General features: G+C 46.8%; 1 protein-coding gene across 1 annotated transcript in view; it reads left to right on the plus strand.

The window, feature by feature from the left end:
* Nucleotides 1-16,435, plus strand: part of PEX6 (peroxisomal biogenesis factor 6) — a 203,915-nt gene that overhangs the window by 116,425 nt on the left and 71,055 nt on the right. The window contains exon 9 of the mRNA XM_069236435.1: nt 1,117-1,193. Within this exon, the coding sequence (XP_069092536.1) occupies nt 1,117-1,193 (77 nt within the window). The remainder of the gene's footprint in view (nt 1-1,116; nt 1,194-16,435) is intronic.

Raw genomic sequence — 16,435 nt, forward strand, 5'->3', positions numbered from 1 at the left:
GGTGAATCGAGGCCTCCTCAGCTGCTTAGTGGTCTTGAGCTGAGATATCCAGAGGTGGCAGCCCCAGTTCAATGCCGACCTTAAGCAAAGAAGCAGATGGCGTCTGGATTTGCTTGGTGATACGTACATACATGTATGTCATCACTCTGTACTGCCAAAGCGTCTTGATGCCTACACATGCATGCCTAATGACTCATGCACATGTACAGATCATTACATTTTTTTCCCAATTCTGTCAAGCATCGCCAGAAACCATTCCGAAGCATCTGCAAGAGGCACTGGCAGAGTCATTAGCTCTGCATTGGCAAACATGAGGCCAGGCTTGGCTTCCCCCTGCTTGTTCCACACAAGGGACAATCGAAGGTGGAAGTGCCATGTCCTCCCTGCTGGAGGCTTGTGTCACGATAGACAAGGGGTTAGAAGCCTGCTGGGAGGGTGGATGTCATCTGGGTTGGCAAGTTTCTTAGAGTCAAAATTCTGTTATGTGAACTCACTCTGTTCATCTCATCCTCCCGGTTAATCCAACGCCCTCAGCTTTCACCAAGTGCAGGAGCCACTTACCTTCTTGTAGTTTCAGATGGGTCCATGTTACTTCTGCTGTGTGAACTCTTCTGTTCAAGCCCACACGCAAGTCTTCATCCAATTAATGTCCATTGTGCATAAAGCGGTCTATGGTAAGACCCTTGGCTTTTAACCTCAGTATTCTCATAGCATACTCCGGGCAGAAACCTGCGCTCTGCAGATCTGTCCTTCTCTCGTTCAACGTGTGCTTGGTATGGGGATAGAAGCAGCCACCGTAGCAGCCAAGACATGAAATACGATGCAGCTCTTTCCAAGCCAACATCCTTTTTACAAAAAACAAAACAAAAAAACACTTAAAATTTGACTTTTGCACCACTGAACTGTGTTATGCAGTGTAGCGCCAAGAGTATGTGCAATGTGTCCACTCACTTAACGGTGACCCGCATCAGCCCTGACATGAAGAGCGTCTGTGTTCAGGGCACGTGTCCAGCAAATGTGTCAAGTTGTGTACGAGTGAGTTTCTGCTGTGGCTTGACGATGTTCTCTGTATGTGCAGAAGCTTGTGTCTCACTCTGGTCTTCTTTACATTCACAGGGGTTCGTCCTCGGGGATTTCTGCGCCCTTCTGGCCCACAGTGGACGAGCCGCTTGCCGCCGCATTCAGAACTCAAGGTGAGAAGCGGTTTGTCAAGTAGAGGACCTTGTTCCGCATTGGTCTCCTTCATCCTTCCTTTTACAAGACTCTCAGTAATGTTCCTGCCATGCGCCTGTTCTTTGTCCCTTCCCTGAGGACTGGGTTTATTTCGTTTTACTCTTGGTATGTTCCTGTCATTAACAGCATTTGCAGCAATAGCTGCGAAGTTGGTATGTTGTTTGGGCAAGTTTTGGGGGTGGTTGGATGTTCAGACTTTAGATTAAACCTCATGTACCTCAGGGTTTAGAGTTTCATATCCATTTTGAGGCAGTTGGGAACCACTTCTTCAGCTGACCTGTCCACAACCACACACCTGCAGCCGCGATTCCGCTGGTCCGGCCCAGAGTCAGTCTCCATCCAAGGGGGGAGTTTCCCCAAATAACACTGCCCAGGCCATCATGGCAGCTCTACACCCTTCCTTCATCCAACAAGTGACACTAGTGCAGAGTGTGTAAAACAAACAAATCAAGTGAAGGCTGTCAGGTGTTTGTATTTCGAACCTGCTCCATAAGGTTAACTTAGATGTAGCCTGCAGCTGACGTTAGCTTCAGTCGTGCCGGGGTTTGGGGTATGGCTGTAGACTTAGTTCGAGACTATTATTTTTCAATGTTATTTGTCACTTCTACAGTTTTCACGAGCTCTAGTTCCCCTTTCGCGTGGGATGCAACTTCCGAACGGTCTGCCACCTGCACAGTACATCGAAGTGCCCTTGTTCGGGCATCTTTCCCATCCTTCTGCAGCTCCCGTCTGTTGCTATGTTTTCTCCATTATCCATTAATTTAGATATAGAATAGTATCCCATGGAGAAGTCCCAGAGGCACTTCTCTAAAACAAAAAACATTTAGCAACATACATTATATTCAGGTTGTAGATATTGTTGCCTCAGATGGTGTATTGTATATATCATGACTGTCGGTGTTGTAGCGTCAGACTATGTCTCGGAGGAGTGGTGTATTGTAACGTGTCTTGTGTACATCGTAAGAGTGTTGTATTGTGGCCTCAGACGGTGTCTTGTGTACATCATAAGAGTGTTGTATTGTGGCCTCAGACGGTGTCTTAGGTACATCATGCAAGTGTTGTGTTGTGGCCTTGGATGGGTACATCATGCGAGTGTTCTATTGTGGCCTCAGACAGTGTCTTGTGTACATCATAAGAGTGTTGTATTGTGGCCTCAGACGGTGTCTTGTGTACATTATAAAAGTGTTGTATTGTGGCCTCGGAGGGTGTCTTGTGTACATCATAAGAGTTTTGTATTGTCGCCTCGGACAATGTCTTGTGTACATCATAAGAGTGTTGTATTGTGGCCTCGGACGGTGTCTTGTGTACATCATATGAGTGTTGTATTGTGGCCTCGGAAGGTGTCTTGTGTACATCATAAGAGTATTGTATTGTGGCCTCGGATGGTGTCTTGTATACATCATAAGAGTGTTGTATTGTGGCCTCGGACAGTGTCTTGTGTACATCATAAGAGTGTTGTATTGTGGCCTCAGACGGTATATTGTGTACATCATAAGAGTGTAGTATTGTGGCCTCGGATGATGATGTGTGTTCATCATAAGAGTATTGTATTGTAGCCTCGGATGGTGTCTTGTGTACATCATAAGAGTGTTGTATTGTGGCCTCAGACGATGTCTTGTATACATCATGAGTGTTGTATTGTGTCCTCGGATGGTGTCTTGTGTACATCGTAAGAGTGTTGTATTGTGGCCTCGGACGGGTACATCATAAGAGTGTTGTATTGTGGCCTCAGACGGTGTCTTGTGTACATCATAAGAGTGTTGTATTGTGGCCTCAGACGGTGTCTTGTATACATCATAACAGTGTTGTATTGTGGCCTCTGACGGTGTCTTGTGTACATCATAAGAGTGTTGTACTGTGGCCTCTGATGGTGTCTTGTGTACATCATAAGAGTGTTGTATTGTGGCCTTGGATGGTGTCTTGTGTACATCATAAGAGTGTTGTATTGTGGCCTCGGACGCTGTCTAGTGTACATCATGCGAGTTTTGTATTGTGGTCTCGGACGGTGTCTAGTGTACATCATGCGAGTGTTGTATTGTGGCCTCGGATGGTGTCTTGTGTACATCGTATGAGTGTTGTATTGTGGCCTTGGATGGGTACATCATAAGAGTGTTGTATTGTGGCCTCAGACGGTGTCTTGTGTACATCATAAGAGTGTTGCATTGTGGCCTCAGACGGTGTCTTGTGTACATCCTAAGAGTGTTGTATTGTGGCCTCAGACAGTGTCTTGTGTACATCCTAAGAGTGTTGTACTGTGGCCTCTGATGGTGTCTTATGTACATCGTAAGAGTGTTGTATTGTGGCCTCGGACGGGTACATCATGCGAGTGTTGTATTGTGGCCTCAGACAGTGTCTTGTGTACATCATAAGAGTGTAGTATTGTGGCCTCAGACGGTGTCTTGTATACATCATAAGAGTGTTGTATTGTGGCCTCAGACGGTGTCTTGTGTTGTATTGTGGCCTCGGACGGTGTCTTGTGTACATCATATGAGTGTTGTATTGTGGCCTCTGATGGTGTCTTGTGTACATCATAAGAGTGTTGCATTGTGGCCTTGGATGGTGTCTTGTATACATCATAAGAGTGTTGTATTGTGGCCTCGGACAGTGTCTTGTGTACATCATAAGAGTGTTGTATTGTGGCCTCGGACAGTGTCTTTACATTATAAGAGTTTGTATTGTGGCCTCGGACAGTGTCTAGTGTACATCATAAGAGTGTTGTATTGTGGCCTCGGATGGTGTCTTGTGTACATCGTAAGAGTGTTGTGGTGTGGCCTCAGACGATGTCTTGTGTACATCATTCGAGTGTTGTATTGTGGCCTCGGATGGTGTCTAGTTTACATCATGCGAGTGTTGTATTGTGGTCTCGGATGGTGTCTTGTGTACATCATTCGAGTGTTGTATTGTGGCCTCGGATGGTGTCTTGTGTACATCATGCGAGTGTTGTATTGTGGTCTCGGACGGTGTCTAGTGTACATCATGCGAGTGTTGTATTGTGGTCTCGGATGGTGTCTTGTGTATATCATTCGAGTGTTGTATTGTGGCCTCGGATGGTGTCTTGTGTACATCATACGAGTGTTGTATTGTGGCCTCAGACGGTGTCTAGTTTACATGGTGAGATGAGTGGTTTATTGATGCAACAGATGGTGTCTTGTGTACATTGCTAGGGAGAAGGCTTGTAGCCTACATGTATCAGGAGGGTGTGTGTTGCAGTCTGATGCACGTCATGCAGTTTTGATGTTGTAACCTCAGGTGAAGTCTTGACTTCTCTTGGCCCTAAACTGATTTTATAAATATTTCTTTGTTCCGTGGATGGCAGTCAACCCCTCTTCACTGCACAGACGTCACTGGAGCAGTACTGTTCGAAGATCTTATGGAGACCTTGATCTCTCTAGCATGAACCATTCGCAGTACTGAAGGTTTCAGTCTCAGAATGGCCAGTACTGCACCTGCCTTGCACACCCCTGATCTCAGTCCTACCTGCAGAGGTGGGGATCACAAGACAAGTCAAACTCTGTAGTGTGATGAATACACCACAGGCCGCTGCCCTGGGAAAGGTTCCCTACCTGACACCATCTTGAAGGTTTAAGTACACCAGATTTTGAGCCTCATTAGCCAAGACATAATTTATAGCCCCAGCATCTAATAAGGAGTTTCCTTTGCGTCCTTCAGTCACCTTCCCATGCCAGGAGCCATCTGCGAGGCCTTCTTTAGCTCGATTTGGAGGATCAGCCCTGGGGAGGATCTTCATGTCCACCCCCTTGGTTGGTCGTGCTTCACGCTCCTCACTGAGCGAGGTGGTGGACCGGTGGAAGCATGAAATACCGTCCCTCTTGAGCAGTGAATCTTGTGACATGAGGTTTCCCTCAGCGATTCATTAGAAACAGCTGCATAAATGAGCCTTTTAGCCCTTTAATGATAATGAGTCTTGGCTTCTGTAGGAGGCTGGACTGGCTTGTAGTGGGTACCAAGGGGTACTTGCACCTTGCACCAGGCCCAGTTATCCCTTATTAGTGTAGAGGGTGTCTAGCAGCTTAGGCTGATAGATAATGGTAGCTTAGCAGAGCAGCTTAGGCTGAACTAGGAGACGAGTGAAGCTCCTACAGTACCACTAGTGTCATATGCACAATATCATAAGAAAACACAATACACAGATATACTAAAAATAAAGGTACTTTATTTTTATGACAATATGCCAAAGTATCTCAGTGAGTACCCTCAGTATGAGGATAGCAAATATACACAAGATATATGTACACAATACCAAAATATGCAGTAATAGCAATAGAAAACAGTGCAAACAATGTATAGTCACAATAGAATGCAATGGGGGCACATAGGGATAGGGGCAACACAAACCATATACTCCAAAAGTGGAATGCGAACCACGAATGGACCCCAAACCTATGTGACCTTGTAGAGGGTCGCTGGGACTGTAAGAAAACAGTGAGAGTTAGAAAAATAGCCCACCCCAAGATCCTAAAAAGTGGGTGCAAAGTGCACCTAAGTTCCCCAAAGAGCACAGAAGTCGTGATAGGGGAATTCTGCAAGAAACAGCAACACCAGCAATGCAACAACGATGGATTTCCTGACAAGGGTACCTGTGGAACAAGGGGACCAAGTCCAAGAGTCACGATCCAGTCGGGAGTGGGCAGATGCCCAGGAAATGCCAGCTGTGGGTGCAAACAAGCTGCGACCGGATGGTAGAAGCTGTGGATTCTGCAAGAACGACAAGGGCTAGAAACTTCCCCTTTGGAGGATGGATGTCCCAAGTCGTGAAGAGTCGTGCAGAAGTGTTTCCGTGCAGAAAGACCTCAAACAAGCCTTGCTAGCTGCAAGGGTCGCGGTTAGGGTTTTTGGATGCTGCTGTGGCCCAGGAGGGACCAGGATGTCGCCAATTGCGTGAGGGGACAGAGGGGGCGCCCAGCAAGACAAGGAGCCCTCTCAGAAGCAAGCAGCACCCGCAGAAGTGCCGGAACAGGCACTACGAAGTGGAGTGAACCGGAGCTCACCCGAAATCTCGAAAGAGGGTCCCACGACGCCGGAGGACAACTCAGGAGGTCGTGCACTGCAGGTTAGAGTGCCGGGGACCCAGGCTTGGCTGTGCACAAAGGAAATCCTGTAAGAGTGCACAGGAGCCGGAGTAGCTGCAAAACACACGGTTCCCAGCAATGCAGTCTAGCGTGGGGAGGCAAGGGCTTACCTCCACCAAACTTGGACTGAAGAGTCACTGGACTGTGGGAGTCACTTGGACAGAGTTGCTGAGTTCAAGGGACCTCGCTCGTCGTGCTGAGAGGAGACCCAGAGGACTGGTGATGCAGTTCTTTGGTGCCTGCGGTTGCAGGGGGAAGATTCCGTCGACCCACGGGAGATTTCTTTGGAGCTTCTAGTGCAGAGAGGAGGCAGACTACCCCCACAGCATGCACCACCAGGAAAGCAGTCGAGAAGGCGGCAGGATCAGCGTTACAAGGTCGCAGTAGTCGTCTTTGCTACTTTGTTGCAGGCTTCCAGCGCGGTCAGCAGTCGATTCCTTGGCAGAAGGTGAAGAGAGAGATGCAGAGGAACTCTGATGAGCTCTTGCATTCATTATCTAAGGAATTCCCCAAAGCAGAGACCCTAAATAGCCAGAAAAGGAGGTTTGGCTACCTAGGAGAGCGGATAGGCTAGCAACACCTGAAGGAGCCTATCAGAAGGAGTCTCTGACGTCACCTGCTGGCCCTGGCCACTCAGAGCAGTCCAGTGTGCCAGCAGCACCTCTGTTTCCAAGATGGCAGAGGTCTGGAGCACACTGGAGGTGCTCTGGGCACCTCCCAGGGGAGGTGCAGGTCAGGGGAGTGGTCACTCCCCTTTCCTTTGTCCAGTTTCGCGCCAGAGCAGGGCTGAGGGATCCCTGAACCTGTGTAGACTGGCTTATGCAGAGATGGGCACCATCTGTGCCCATCAAAGCATTTCCAGAGGCTGGGGGAGGCTACTCCTCCCCAGCCCTGACCCCTTATTTCAAAGGGAGACGGTGTAACACCCTCTCTCTGAGGAAGTCCTTTGTTCTGCCTTCCTGGGCCAAGCCTGGCTGGACCCCAGGAGGGCAGAAACCTGTCTGAGGGGTTGGCAGCAGCAGCAGCTGCAGTGAAACCCCGGGAAAGGCAGTTTGGCAGTACCCGGGTCTGTGCTAGAGACCCGGGGGATCATGGGATTGTTACACCAATGCCAGGATGGCATTGGGGGGCAATTCCATGATCATAGACATGTTACATGGCCATATTCGGAGTTACCATTGTGAAGCTATACATAGGTAGTGACCTATGTATAGTGCACGCGTGTAATGGTGTCCCCGCACTCACAAAGTCCGGGGAATTGGCCCTGAACAATGTGGGGGCACCTTGGCTAGTGCCAGGGTGCCCACACACTAAGTAACTAAGCACCCAACCTTTACCAGGTAAAGGTTAGACATATAGGTGACTTATAAGTTACTTAAGTGCAGTGTAAAATGGCTGTGAAATAACGTGGACGTTATTTCACTCAGGCTGTAGTGGCAGGCCTGTGTAAGAATTGTCAGAGCTCCACATGGGTGGAAAAAGAAATGCTGCAGCCCATAGGGAACCCCAATACCCTGGGTACCTCAGTACCATATACTAGGGAATTATAAGGGTGTTCCAGTATGCCAATGTAAATTGGTAAAATTGGTCACTAGCCTGTTAGTGACAATTTGGAAAGAAAGAGAGAGCATAACCACTGAGGTTCTGATTAGCAGAGCCTCAGTGGGACAGTTAGTCATAACACAGGTAACACATACAGGGCACACTTATGAGCACTGGGGCCCTGGCTGGCAGGGTCCCAGTGACACATACAACTAAAACAACATATATACAGTGAAATATGGGGGTAACATGCCAGGCAAGATGGTACTTTCCTACACAACCCCCCCCCCCCGCCCCCCCCCCCCCAAACAAAGGACAATAAGACTAGCCATGACCTGATGAGTCTTCATTGTCTAAGTGGAAATATCTGGAGAGTCCATCTGCATTGGAGTGGGTACTCCCAGGTCTATGTTCCACTGTATAGTCCATCCCCTGTAGAGATATGGACCACCTCAATAATTTAGGGTTTTCACCTTTCATTTGTTTTAGCCAAAGTAGAGGTTTGTGGTCTGTCTGAACAATGAAGTGAGTGCCAAACAGGTATGGCCTCAACTTCTTCAGTGCCCAGACCACAGCAAAGGCCTCCCTCTCTATGGCAGACCAACGCTTTTCTCTAGGGGTCAACCTCCTGCTGATAAAAGCAACTGGTTGATCCTGGCCCTCAGAATTAAGTTGTGATAAGACTGCCCCTACCCCTAATTCAGATGCATCAGTTTGGACAATGAATTTGTTGGAGTAACAGGGGCTTTTCAGGACAGGTGCAGAGCACATGGCCTGCTTCAGCTCCTCAAAAGCTTTCTGACAGCTAGCTGTCCACAATACCTTTTTAGGCATTTTCTTAGATGTGAGGTCATTAAGAGGGGCTGCAATGGAGCCATAGTTCTTTATCAACCTCCTGTAATACCCAGTGAGGCCTAAGAAGGCTCTCACCTGGGTCTGAGTTGTAGGGGGAAACCCAATCTATAATCGTTTGGATTTTCCCCTGAAGTGGTGCAATCTGTTCACCACCTACCGGGTGTCCCAGATAAACCACTTTGCCCTGCCCTATCTGGCACTTTGAAGCCTTGATAGTGAGGCCTGCCTTTTGCAGGGCCTCCAAAACTTTCCTTAGGTGGACCAGGTGATCATCCCAGGTGGAGCTAAAGACAGCTATATCATCTAGATATGCTGCACTAAAAGCCTCCATCTCTTGCAGGACTGTATTCACCAACCTTTGAAACGTGGCAGGTGCATTTTTCAACCCAAAAAGGCATTACTGTGAATTGGTAGTGCCCTCCAATGGTTGAAAATGCAGTTTTTGCTTTTGCATCCTCTGCTAACTTGATCTGCCAATACCCTGCAGTCAAATCAAAGGTGCTTAGATACTTGGCAGATGCCAGTGTATCTATGAGCTCATCTGCCCTGGGTATAGGGTGAGCATCAGTTTTGGTTACTTGGTTGAGACCTCTATAGTCTACACAAAACCGCATTTCCTTCTTTCCATCTTTGGAATGAGGTTTTGGTACAAGTACCACAGGAGAGGCCCATGGACTTTCAGAGTGCTCAACCACTCCCAGTTCAAGCATTTTCTGCACTTCTTGTTTTATGCAGTCTCTGACATGGTCAGGCTGCCTATAGATCTTACTTTTGACAGGCAAGCTGTCTCCAGTATCTATAGTGTGCTCACACCAAGAAGTGGTGCCTGGCACAGTAGAAAAGAGTTCAGAAAACTGACCCAGGAGATTTATGCAGTGGTCTTTCTGCTCAGCAGTAAGACAGTCTGCAAGTACTACCCCTTCCACTAGAGCATCTTGTTCTGTGGAAGAGAAGAGATCAGGGAGAGGGTCACTCTCTTCTTCCTGTCCCTCATCTGTTGCCATGAGCAGTGTGAGATCAGCCCTGTCATAGTAGGGTTTCAGGCGATTGACATGGAGCACCCTAAGGGGACTCCTGGCAGTGCCTAAGTCAACTAAGTAGGTGACTTCACCCTTTTTCTCAGCAATAATGTGGGGTCCACTCCATTTGTCTTGGAGTGCTCTTGGGGCCACAGGCTCCAAGACCCACACTTTCTGCCCTGGTTGGTACTGAACCAAAACAGCCTTCTGGTCATGCCATTGCTTTTGGAGCTCTTGGCTGGCCTGAAGGTTTTTACTGGCCTTTCTCATGTACTCAGCCATTCTAGATCTTAGGCCAATTACATAGTCCACTATGTCTTGCTTAGGAGCTTATAAAGGTTGTTCCCAACCCTCCTTCACAAGTGTTAGAGGACCTCTCACAGGGTGTCCAAATAGGAGTTCAAAGGGGCTGAAGCCCACTCCTTTTTGGGGTACCTCCCTGTAAGCAAAAAGGAGGCAAGGTAACAGGATATCCCATCTCCTGCGGAGTTTTTCAGGGAGTCCCATTATCATTCCTTTGAGAGTTTTATTAAACCTCTCAACCAGTCCATTTGTTTGTGGATGATAGGGTGTGGTGAACTTGTATGTAACACCACATTCCTTCCACATGGCCTTCAAGTAAGCAGACATGAAATTGCTTCCCCTGTCTGATACCACCTCTTTTGGGAAGCCCACCCTGGAAAAGATTCCCAGGAGGGCCTTTGCCACTGCAGGAGCTGTAGTGGTCCTTAGAGGAATTGCTTCAGGGTATCTGGTAGCATGGTCCACTACCACCAAGATAAACCTATTGCCTGAAGCAGTAGGAGGGTCAAGGGGGCCAACTATGTCAACCCCTACCCTTTCAAAGGGAACCCCAACCACAGGTAGTGGAATAAGGGGTGCCTTTGGGGTGCCACCTGTTTTGTCACTGGCTTGACAGGTTTCACAAGACTTACACTGACATTCTAGGCCAATGAAACAAGGGGACAAGCCTGTCCCAAGTTTTAATTTGCCCCAAATGTCCAGCTAAGGGAATGTCGTGGCCTAGAGTTAGGAGGAACTTTCTATACTCCTGAGGAATCACCAATCTCCTGGCAGCTCCAGGTTTTGGATCCCTTGCTTCAGTATACAAAAGGTTATCCTCCCAGTAAACTCTGTGAGAGTCACTGACATCCCCATTTCTTGTTTGACAGCTTGCTGCCTTAGACCCTCTAGTGTGGGACAGGTATGCTGTGCCACACTCAGCTCCTCCCTGGCAGGCCCCCCTTCACCCAAAAGCTCAGCAGTGTCTGCTTCCAGCTCCTCTGGTGTAGGTTCTGCAAAGGGTGGAAATTCTTCTTCCTCAGAAGTAGAATCCACTGTAGAGGGAGGGATAGTAGGTAGTGTTTTACCTTTACTAACCCTAGCTTTAGGGAGCACTTGGTCCATTCTTCCAGGATCCAAGTCACCCTGTCCTTTTTGCTTTTTGGCCTGAGCCCTGGTTAAAGCAAAAATATGCCCTGGAATGCCCAGCATTGGTGCATGAGCCTTCAACTCCACATCTGACCAAGCTGATGTCTCTAAATCGTTCCCTAGTAGACAGTCTACAGGTAAATCTGAGGCAACCACAACTTTCTTTGGACCAGTAACCCCCCTCCCCCCCAGTTGAGATTTACAACAGCCATGGGGTGGCTAAGTGTGTTGTTATGAGCATCAGTCACTTGGTACTGGTGACCAAGTAGGTGTTGTTCAGGGTGGACCAGTTTCTCTATTACCATGGTAACACTGGCAGCTGTGTCCCTGTAGGCCTGAACCTCAACACCATTTATTAGGTGAAGTTGCTTGTACTTATCCATATTAAGGGGACAAGCAACCAAGGTGGCTAAATCAATAGCCCCCTTAGAGACTAACACAGCCTCTGTGGTCTCCCTAACAAGACCAACCCCAACTAAGTTACCAAAAGTGAGCCCAGCTACTCCCTTGGATTGGCTATTAGTAGGTTTGCTCCCACCACCACTGCTCTTACTAGGGGCACTAGGTGTAGCAGCAGGGGTTGTAGTGGTAGGAGGCTTGGTGCTTTTCTTTGGACAACTGGGATCTGTTGTCCAATGGCCTTTTATTTTGCATAAATAGCACCATGGTTTCTTTTCTTTGTTTTGATTTGAAGAGGATTTGGGCCCACCACCCCCACCAGAGTGTTTTTGTGGGCCTGATGAAGACTCATTTTTAGATTTGTCCCCACCCTTGTCAGAAGACTTACCATCCTTCTTCTTGCCATCCTTGTCACCCCCTGTATGAACTGTTCTGTTCACCCTTGTTCTGACCCATTTGTCTGCCTTCTTTCCCAATTCGTGGGGAGAGGTCAGATCAGAGTCTACCAGGTACTGGTGCAACAAACCAGACACACAATTATTAAGAATATGCTCTCTCAGGATTAAGTTATACAGGCTTTCATAGTCAGAAACTTTACTGCCATGTAACCACCCCTCCAAGGCCTTCACTGAATGGTCAACAAAGTCTACCCAGTCTTGTGAAGACTCCTTTTTGGTTTCTCTGAACTTGATCCTGTACTGTTCAGTGGTTAAGCCATAACCATCTAGGAGTGCATTCTTAAGAACTGTAAAATTATTGGTATCACTTTCCTTAACAGTAAGGAGCCTATCCCTACCCTTTCCACTGAAAGATAGCCATAGGATAGCAGCCCACTGCCTTTGAGGGACCTCCTGTACAACACAGGCCCTCTCAAGTGCAGCAAACCACTTGTTAATGTCATCCCCCTCCTTGTAAGGGTGAACTATCTTGTGCAGATTCCTAGAATCATGCTCTTTTGCAGGATGACTATTTGGAATACTGCTGCTGCCACCATGGGGTCCAAACCCCAACCTCTGCCTTTCTTTTTCTAAGTCAAATGCTTCCCTGTCTAGATCCAGCTGTTGCTTTTTAAGCTTCAGCCTGGACTCTTCCACTCTCAATCGATTGAGTTCCCTTTATAACAATCTGTCTTCAGGGAGGGTGGGTTGGGCATGCCTTGACACAGAAGAATGGTGTGAATGAACAGAGGGAGACCTGTCCCTAACAGATGGCACTCTAACAGCCTGGCCTACAGAAGTCACACTCCTACTGTGATGAGAAGTAACACTTTTACTCTGATGTGAAGTCACATTAGTACCAGCTATGCTAGGTGGCCTGCTAAAGGGCAGGTTGGGAAGGTATCCTTCTAACCCTTTTCCTAGGGGTGCCCCAGAATCAGAGTGGGAACCATCAGCTAATTTCTCACCAGAAGTGCCAACTAAGGTCTTATCTTGTTCAATGAGCATATTAACTAACAGTTGTCTTGAGGGATTCTTCCCTACCCCTAAACCTCTATCTAAGCAGAGACTCCTTGCTTCCTTCCAGCTAAGGTTGTCATAAGCTATGCTGGCCAGATCAAGAGTTTGGCCTGTACCAGACATGATAGAAAAGGTTTGAGGGACAGAAAAAGAGAGGAAAAAGTTTCAGAACTTTTTAAAGAACAGAAAAAAAACTTTTTAAACTTTTAAAGAACTTTTTGGAAAGTTTTAGAGGTACTTTTCATCACTTAGCAAAGAAGTGAGAGGAGAAAAGCAAGACTTTTTGGTTAGGTGTACATACACTGAACTTGTTTTGTATATTTTTCTCTTATGAAAAGTACAATATGACAAAGTGGTAAGTAGTTGCAAGTACTTATCCCACCGCTGCACAACCAATGTAGGAGGCTGGCCTGGCTTGTAGTGGGTACCAAGGGGTACTTACACCTTGAACCAGGTCCAGTTATCCCTTATTAGTGTAGAGGGGTGTCTAGCAGCTTAGGCTGATAGAAAAGGTAGCTTAGCAGAGCAGCTTAGGCTGAACTAGGAGACGAGTGAAGCTCCTACAGTACCACTAGTGTCATATGCACAATATCATAAGAAAACACAATACACAGATATACTAAAAATAAAGGTACTTTATGTTTATGACAATATGCCTAAGTATCTCAGTGAGTACCCTCAGTATGAGGATAGCAAATATACACAAGATATATGTACACAATACCAAAATATGCAGTAATAGCAATAGAAAACAGTGCAAACAATGTATAGCAGGGATGTGGAATTCCTATCGCCCGACGCCCGGGACATCTTGTTTGGGGTCAAGGGCAACAAGTTTTTATGTTTACTTTGTCCTTGGGACAAGTAGGCCCAACCCCCTGCAGCACAAACCCTTTGGCTGCCTGTTTACAGAGAGTGGAATTCTCTGCAGTTGAGGTAATGTGTTTCCAAAAGATAATGCTGTTCGAACTTTATTTGAAAGCCTTCATTATTAGGGTGAGTGCTGTAAATAAATGTTTTAAGGTCACACTTCACTACTGACGTTGGTTCCAGTACAAAAAAAAACGTGTACACACATGTTTGAAAAGTTTAGGCTAAGAGGCTAAGTATAATGCTCCCAGAATGCTCTCTGATTATATGCAAATGAAGTGTCATTTAGTAAAATGTGTTGATGCATGCTAGTATTTCCCAAAAATATTTCTAATGGAAAATCAGTGTAACCATTTTCAACACGATTATGGGAAGCATGAAAATAAACAAACACTGACAAAGCCAACTGATCTGACATATTTTTATAAGTCTTTTAGTTTCATCAATGCGTGTCTTGTTTTGACATGGCTTTTGTAACACTTTATTGTTGTGGGAGCTACCAGGCCCTCAACATTGTAACAAACATTGGCAAAACCCCCCCAAAAAGTTTTTGAACTCTTAAAGCACACGTTGCCACCAGCGGCATAACAAAGGCCCCGCAGCCGCCCTCCAGGGGGCCCCTCCAGCACAGCACCTGCCCTGAGTGAGTCTGGAGAGGGGGCTCCTCCATGTTCTTTGCAAAGGGGCACCCTCCAGTTTCGTTACGTCACTGATTGCCACTGTAGTTCCTGACACTGAACAAAACTACTTTGTGTGGCAATATGCTCCTTGTGGAAGAGCAGAATGCGATCACTCACAGTAAAGCCAGCCGAAAGAGAGAGAAATAGAAGTTTAATAAAAACAAAATGTCTTTGTTAACACCAGACCTAATTAGGGACCAAGACCCACTTGTAGGTAGCTTTTTGCATGTCGCAAACAGCGACTTTCGCTGTTTGCGACATGCAAAAAGCACATTGCGATGCACAAACCCAGTTTTGCGATTCAGTAACCTGGTTACCGAATCACAAAACGGGTTTGCGACTCGCAATTAGTAAGGGGTGTTCCCTTCCTAATTGCGACTCGCAGTGCAATGTAGGATTGTTTTGTGACCACGAACGCGGGCGCAAACCAATCGCAGTTTGCACCCATTTCAAATGGGTGCTAACACTTTCGCAAAAGGGAAGGGGTCCCTATGGGACCCCTTTCCCATTGTGAATGTCACTGTAAACATTTTTTCAGAGCAAGCAGTGGTCCTGTGGACCACTGCCTGCTCTAAAAAAAATGAAACGAAAACGTTTCATTTTATGTTTTTGTTATGCATCTCGTTTTCCTTTAAGGAAAACGGGCTGCATTACAAAAAAAACTGCTTTATTGAAAAGCAGTCACAGACATGGTGGTCTGCTGACTCCAGCAGGCCACCATTCGCGAGGGGGTCGCAAATTGCGACCCACCTCATGATTATTCATGAGGTGGGCATTTGCGAAGCCCTTGCGAATCACAGATGGTGTCAGGGACACCATCCTACATTCGGATTTGCGACTTGCAATTTGCAGGTCACAAATCTGAACCTACCTACATGTGGCCCCAAATTCTTAAAGAAAGTCACAAAAGTGCACCCATGGTATATGTCGTACCCCTATAAAATATTTGTGAACTGTATTTTAGCATGGGTAAATACAATGTGTAGATTTGCTCATGTGAAAATCTGTTGAGCATTTGCATGTTCATTTTCCCTCCAGCCACTTTCTTCCCAACCCTGGAAGAAGTTCTAATTCTGCCATTGTCAGGAGTAAATGTCCAACCTTTCTTATTATGGGAAAATATTAGAGAGAAGCTGGTAAAAATCTTTAAAACATGCAGGTTAGTAGGTTTGCAGACTCAAAGGCATTCCAGCCCTGAAACTATTGCTTACTGCTTCCTCCAGCCCCAGTATGCAGATCTGCAGAAAGGTGGCAAAATAAGGAAATTGCTACAGTAGGGATTGAAACTCCAAGTATTCAAGCCCTACTATGGTAGTAGCCCTGGCATAATCAGAGAGGCTATTAATTGCTGCCATAATTTTTCGCCACACTACATGGCACCAAAGGGACAAGTAGATCTTTTTACAGGACAAGTAGATTTGAGAAGCAACCTGTCCCCTGGACAAGTAGATATTTTAATAAATTCCACTCCCCTGTATAGTCACAATAGAATGCAATGGGGGCACATAGGGATAGGGGCAACACAAACCATATACTCTAGAAGTGGAATGCGGACCACGAATGGACCCCAAACCTATGTGACCTTGTAGAGGGTCGCTGGGACTGTAAGAAAACAGTGAGGGTTAGAAAAATAGCCCACCCCAAGGCCCTGAAAAGTGGGTGCAAAGTGCACCTAAGTTCCCCAAAGAGCACAGAAGTCGTGATAGGGGAATTCTGCAAGAAACAGCAACACCAGCAATGCAACAACAATGGATTTCCTGATGAGGGTACCTGTGGAACAAGGGGACCAAGTCCAAGAGTCACGATCAAGTCGGGAGTGGGCAGATGCCCAGGAAATGCCAGCTGTGGGTGCAAAGAAG

Source organism: Pleurodeles waltl, chromosome 5, assembly GCF_031143425.1.
Source record: "Pleurodeles waltl isolate 20211129_DDA chromosome 5, aPleWal1.hap1.20221129, whole genome shotgun sequence".
Classification (NCBI taxonomy): Eukaryota; Metazoa; Chordata; class Amphibia; order Caudata; family Salamandridae; genus Pleurodeles; species Pleurodeles waltl.